This window comes from Tupaia chinensis, unplaced genomic scaffold (assembly GCF_000334495.1).
Source record: "Tupaia chinensis unplaced genomic scaffold, TupChi_1.0 Scaffold000671_1, whole genome shotgun sequence".
Classification (NCBI taxonomy): Eukaryota; Metazoa; Chordata; class Mammalia; order Scandentia; family Tupaiidae; genus Tupaia; species Tupaia belangeri.
This window is the reverse complement of record NW_006160193.1, coordinates 136300-141135: the sequence shown is the minus strand read 5'-3', so window position 1 is coordinate 141135 and position 4836 is coordinate 136300. Positions and strand designations below refer to the sequence as shown.

General features: G+C 40.1%; 1 protein-coding gene across 1 annotated transcript in view; it reads left to right on the top strand.

Annotated features, from left to right (window-relative positions):
• The window catches only part of ATG2B (autophagy related 2B), a 96098-nt gene that overhangs the window by 22347 nt on the left and 68915 nt on the right, over positions 1 to 4836 (top strand). The window contains exons 5-6 of the mRNA XM_027776378.1: positions 1154 to 1316; positions 2049 to 2228. Coding sequence (XP_027632179.1) covers positions 1154 to 1316; positions 2049 to 2228 — 343 coding nt within the window. The remainder of the gene's footprint in view (positions 1 to 1153; positions 1317 to 2048; positions 2229 to 4836) is intronic.

Sequence of the window (4836 nt, the reverse complement as noted above, 5' to 3'; positions counted from 1 at the left end):
TGGCAAGTTTCAGTTCTCTCAGATGAGCAGTATTTAAGCATGTTTCATTAGCGTGAAAACTTTTTTGATTTACTCTGCTTAGTCTAATTGCTGCTTTAGTGAGGAAGGCTAAGGCCACTATTTCTTTTGAGGATTCCATGAGGATGACCTTAAATTCAGTATGTGTAGTTAGTGATTTACTTAAGATACTGACGCTTTGCTTAGTTTTCTGTGACTGCCCACTTGGAGCCTTATAAATAGCTAAAACAGAGATACTGATGTAAACACAGCTGAGTGGTCTTAAAGCTGTGTGACCTGCCAGCAGGAACGAGCAGGCAAGGCCGACCACCGGGACGGGGCAGCTATGCAGTGTTCTGTGACACTGCGGCCATGTGAGAACGTTCTAGGTTCACAACCTGGGATCTCTGTGCATTCTGGGCACTTCTGCATACCCCCGATCTGGGCTGGTGGGCTGGACCATGTTTGGGATGCCAGTGCTGGTTTCTGTCTCTCTCTGCCCCTCTCTGCCTCCCTCTGTCATGGAATAAACAGTGAATACATGAGTAAATAAATAAAGAGATGAGCAGGGATACTGAGCACCAAAGGCACTTTGTATATGTATCTATTGGGAGCCCTTTGCTGAATTTTAAGCAGATTATGTTACAGTTTCTGTATTTCATAAAACTCACCCAGTAGTATAACAGTTCTTGTTAATAGATCTTGAAAGTAGGATGCGTTACCTTAACAAGTGTATTAAGAACATCTAAAATCTCATGTATTCATTTAGAACCATGTGTTTATTTAAACTGAAAATTAGTCACACATAAGAATTCAAGAAATGTCATGCATGTCAGGCTTGTGACTTAGAGCCAAATCCTATCTTGTTCTTGGGAAGAGGTAGATATTTTGTGAGGGAGTACTGGAATTGCTTCCCTTGAAGCTAGCATCAGGAAGTTACTAGTTTTTCCTCCAATGTAAGAGCCAGTGTTACCTTTCTTGGAGTCAAGGTCTCCACGAGAGCACCTCTGTTGTAATGGAGGTGGTGCTGACCGTGGAAGGCGTAGTCTAAAAAGCCCTAGCACTGTAAGTCCCTGCCACTAAGAGAATGTTTGTCGTTGCACATAGGTTTTCCCAGGAGTTTTGTGTTGATGCCCCTTTTGTTTTTATCTTTCAGAACTGTGTACTGTGATGAGACTGCTGATGAATCCTCAGGAATTAATGTACATCAGCCCACAGCTTTCGCTCACAAGTTACTTCAGCTCTCTGGAGTGTCTCTCTTCTGGGATGAGTTTTCTGCATCAGCAAAATCTTCCCCAGTGTGTTCAGCTGCACCAGTGGTAAGAAGAACAAAAACCAAACCCCCAAATGTAGTCATTGATTTTTACCAGGTTTATATGTGGGCTGTTAAATTTTGTTAGGATATATAATACATGTTTATGAGTCTCCACCTGATTTGGAACCTTACACAGATATTCAGTAATGGAGATACTTATTTCAGAGATTTAAAACTCATAACTAATGCCTTTCTACCCGTTTGCCATGTCTTAGTTTGATAGAGAAACTTGGATACTATGACTTCAGGAAAAATAGTATATTAGTATCAACTATCCTTTGCAATAAAAACAGGAAATCAAGCAGTTCATATTTACCTTGTGTAGTGAATATATTGTTGAAAAGTTATAGCTCATTTCTTTGAAAACCATTATAATTAAAGACCTCTTTTAATTCCTTCCAAGAATAGAGAATCCTTTTATAAGTTAGTCATTGCATAACTACCTTTCATGTTATTTCGCAAGTAACATAACCTTTTCTTGATTATACAGTGTCTAATAGGCTTGCTTATTGCCGTTACTTCAACAGATATTGTGCTTTTTCCATAAAGTTCTTTCCATGAGTTGCCTTTATTACCAGTGTGCTGTGCTCACAGGCTGCTGTGCTTCATCTTAGCTGTAAGATACTGGTTTATCCATTGTGACAATATAATTTATTTATTTTTCTCAGGTTGTCATCCATCATTGACATTTATTTATATTAAAGTATTTTGAAGAATTATCTTACTTTTACTGCAGGAAACTGAGCCAAAGCTGTCACCTAGCTGGAACCCAAAAATTGTCTATGAACCACATCCACAGCTTACTAGAAGTTTACCAGAGGTAGCACCCTCTGACCCAGTGCAGATTGGAGGGTTGGTTGGTAGATTGGAATTGAGTCTCACATTGAAACAGAATGAAGTACTTCCTGGAGCTAAGGTCAGTATTTGTTTTATTTTCTGTGGTAAAAGTCAAATAAAACTACCAGTATTTTTAATCTATGAAGCAGTCATAGATTAAAGCATCGATTACTACAGATGATGCTGTAGCTAGTGTACTTGCTCTCTGGGAGTAACATCATCATTCTCTTGTGGAGTCAGTCGGGGCCACTGTCCTCAGGTCACCAAATTTATGTGAGGACTGCAGCTCAGGTTTTAGAGCTCTTTTCTAGACTCATTTTCCCCCATTCTAACAATTTAAAATGAAAAAAACCCTCTTTCTTGTATTAAACATGGTTTCATTAGTTCAGATGACTAGGAATCTATTAAATCATCTCTATTATCATAAAACTAAAACGTTTGAAGAAGAGATTTGGAAAGCAAGAGGTTGACTGTACAGTGTTTAATTATATTTATGTGTGTAAAACATCTACGCATCTACTTTGAGCAGAATGACCATATTTATAGTTGTACACTATTTATGAAAAAAAGATTTATTTTTTTCTATTATGTTTCATAGCTTTTTGAAAATATTGTGTAAAGGCAACTGTACTCATTTCCTAGGGAACAATATTGATCAGTCTATTGGAGAATCAGGAAACTTGGATTATTTATTCAGTTACAAATGTATTTGCTGGGCTAACCAGCGGTGTGGTGGTTAGGGCAACTGGATCACATATGACTGACTATGTGGTTCAAGACCTGGACTCGGTGTCTTGAAAAGCATGTCAGGGGTGTATGTGTGCGCATGCGTGCATGCCAAAGTCTTGAGTGGAGAATGGAGAAGAGAGTGTGACTTGACCATCCTCCCTGGGAGGTGCTTTCTCACTTGCTGTTTGTCTCTGTCTATTGCTGTCTCTATTCAGCAAATGCATGACTCTATACCAAACAATAAAAATGTGTGTACTAATGCTTATTTTCATACTTTGAAAACTTTCTTCCTGTATAGTCTATTTTTTCTTTCTTTTTTTTTTTTTTAAGAGATTTTTGTTATAGGGTGCGTACTCTGCCAAAGAGACATAGAGAGACAGAAAGTGAGAAATCACCTACCATTGGGATGGTCATGCTGTAACCCCTTCTCCTCCATTCTCCTCTTGGGACCTTGGGCATGCACACACATTGAAGCCCGGTGTGTGTTTAAGCCACCAGGTCTGGGACTCGAACTGCGATTGAGTACATGGGAGTCCAGTGACATAGCCATTATGCCAACTGCTGGTTCCCTGCCTGGTCTGAGTTTTAAGCCACTGGGTCCATGACTCGAACCGCAGTCAAGCTATGTGAGAGTCTAGTGATAAAACCATTACACCATCTGCTGGTTCCCCTGTATAACCTGTTTAAAAATGTAGCTTAAATTAGGAAAATGCTAGGATTTGTTTGCTTATATATGGGTCCTCCTCACTGTACATGTTTGAATGTCAGGCCCTGTGCACATTCTTGGGACTGTAGCAGAGATGATTGGAAGAGACAGTCTTTGTCTTAATAAAAGATATAGTAAGGTGTATAGAAATTGTGGGAAGAGGGGGCCATTATATTCATGTGAATATATATAAAAAGATTTTCAGGGACCAGCAGTTAGTGTAATGGCTATGTTGCTGGACTCCCACATAGTTGACTGCGGTTCGCGTCCCGGACCTGGTGACTTAAAACTCACGCCAGGCGCGTGTGCATGCGTGCCCAGGAAACCGAGAGGAGAATGGAGGAGAAGGGATTGTGGTGTGGTCATCCCCCCTGGGGGGTGATTTCTCACTTTCTGTCTCTCTGTTTATCTCTGTCTGTCTGGCGAGCGCACACGCCCTATAGCAAAAACCTCTTAAAAAAAAAAAAAGAATTCCAGAGAATTTAAGAAGTACAGAACTCCTTCCTTGGTAGGATTAGACTTGGAGGAGGAGGGAAGTGATGACCAGGATGAAGACATTCCTCTTACTAATTACTTTCCCCTTTGTTTACTCCTCTGGGTTATCGCAGATGGCACCAAATCCTTTCACAAGCTCTTCAGCCTCTTCCTAAAACAGCTCGATGTAGAGCAGTAGTAGAGCAGTAGTCATGGGTGTGTGGAGACACTGCAGGGAATCCCCTGCTGTGGTGACAGTGTTGGGAAACTAATACCTCTGCGTCTCTGGGGAATGCATTTGCCATTTTCTTAAGGAGGAAGAATCATAGCAGTAACTTGAAGAGTTCTGCTTTGATTGATTATACGTAGTCCTCAACAGTGTATATTTTTGATCCTTATGCATACCCTAACTTTTGCACATTAGGTATTGATTTGTGTAAGTAGCTTTTACTTATGGTTTCTGGAGTTCTGTGTATAGGTGACAAACGAACTCCTGGAAATAGTATATGGTGGTGGTGTTTGCCAGCCAGTTTTAGAGTTCAGAGGTATTGCTATCCTTGCCTGTATAGTCATTTTTGTATGATACCTGGGCTGTTTGAGCACAGTTTACTCTTATTTAATGAAAATGAAATACTAAATGGAAAACAAAGTTCTGGATTTTAGCACTGAGAAGCGTAGGTTTCGTAACCTCAGTGCAGTGCTGACAAAGATGGCATTAATTAGGTGTGCTCATAGTGCCAGATTTTTATAAGGCTTAAGTCTTTTCAACTATCGGTTC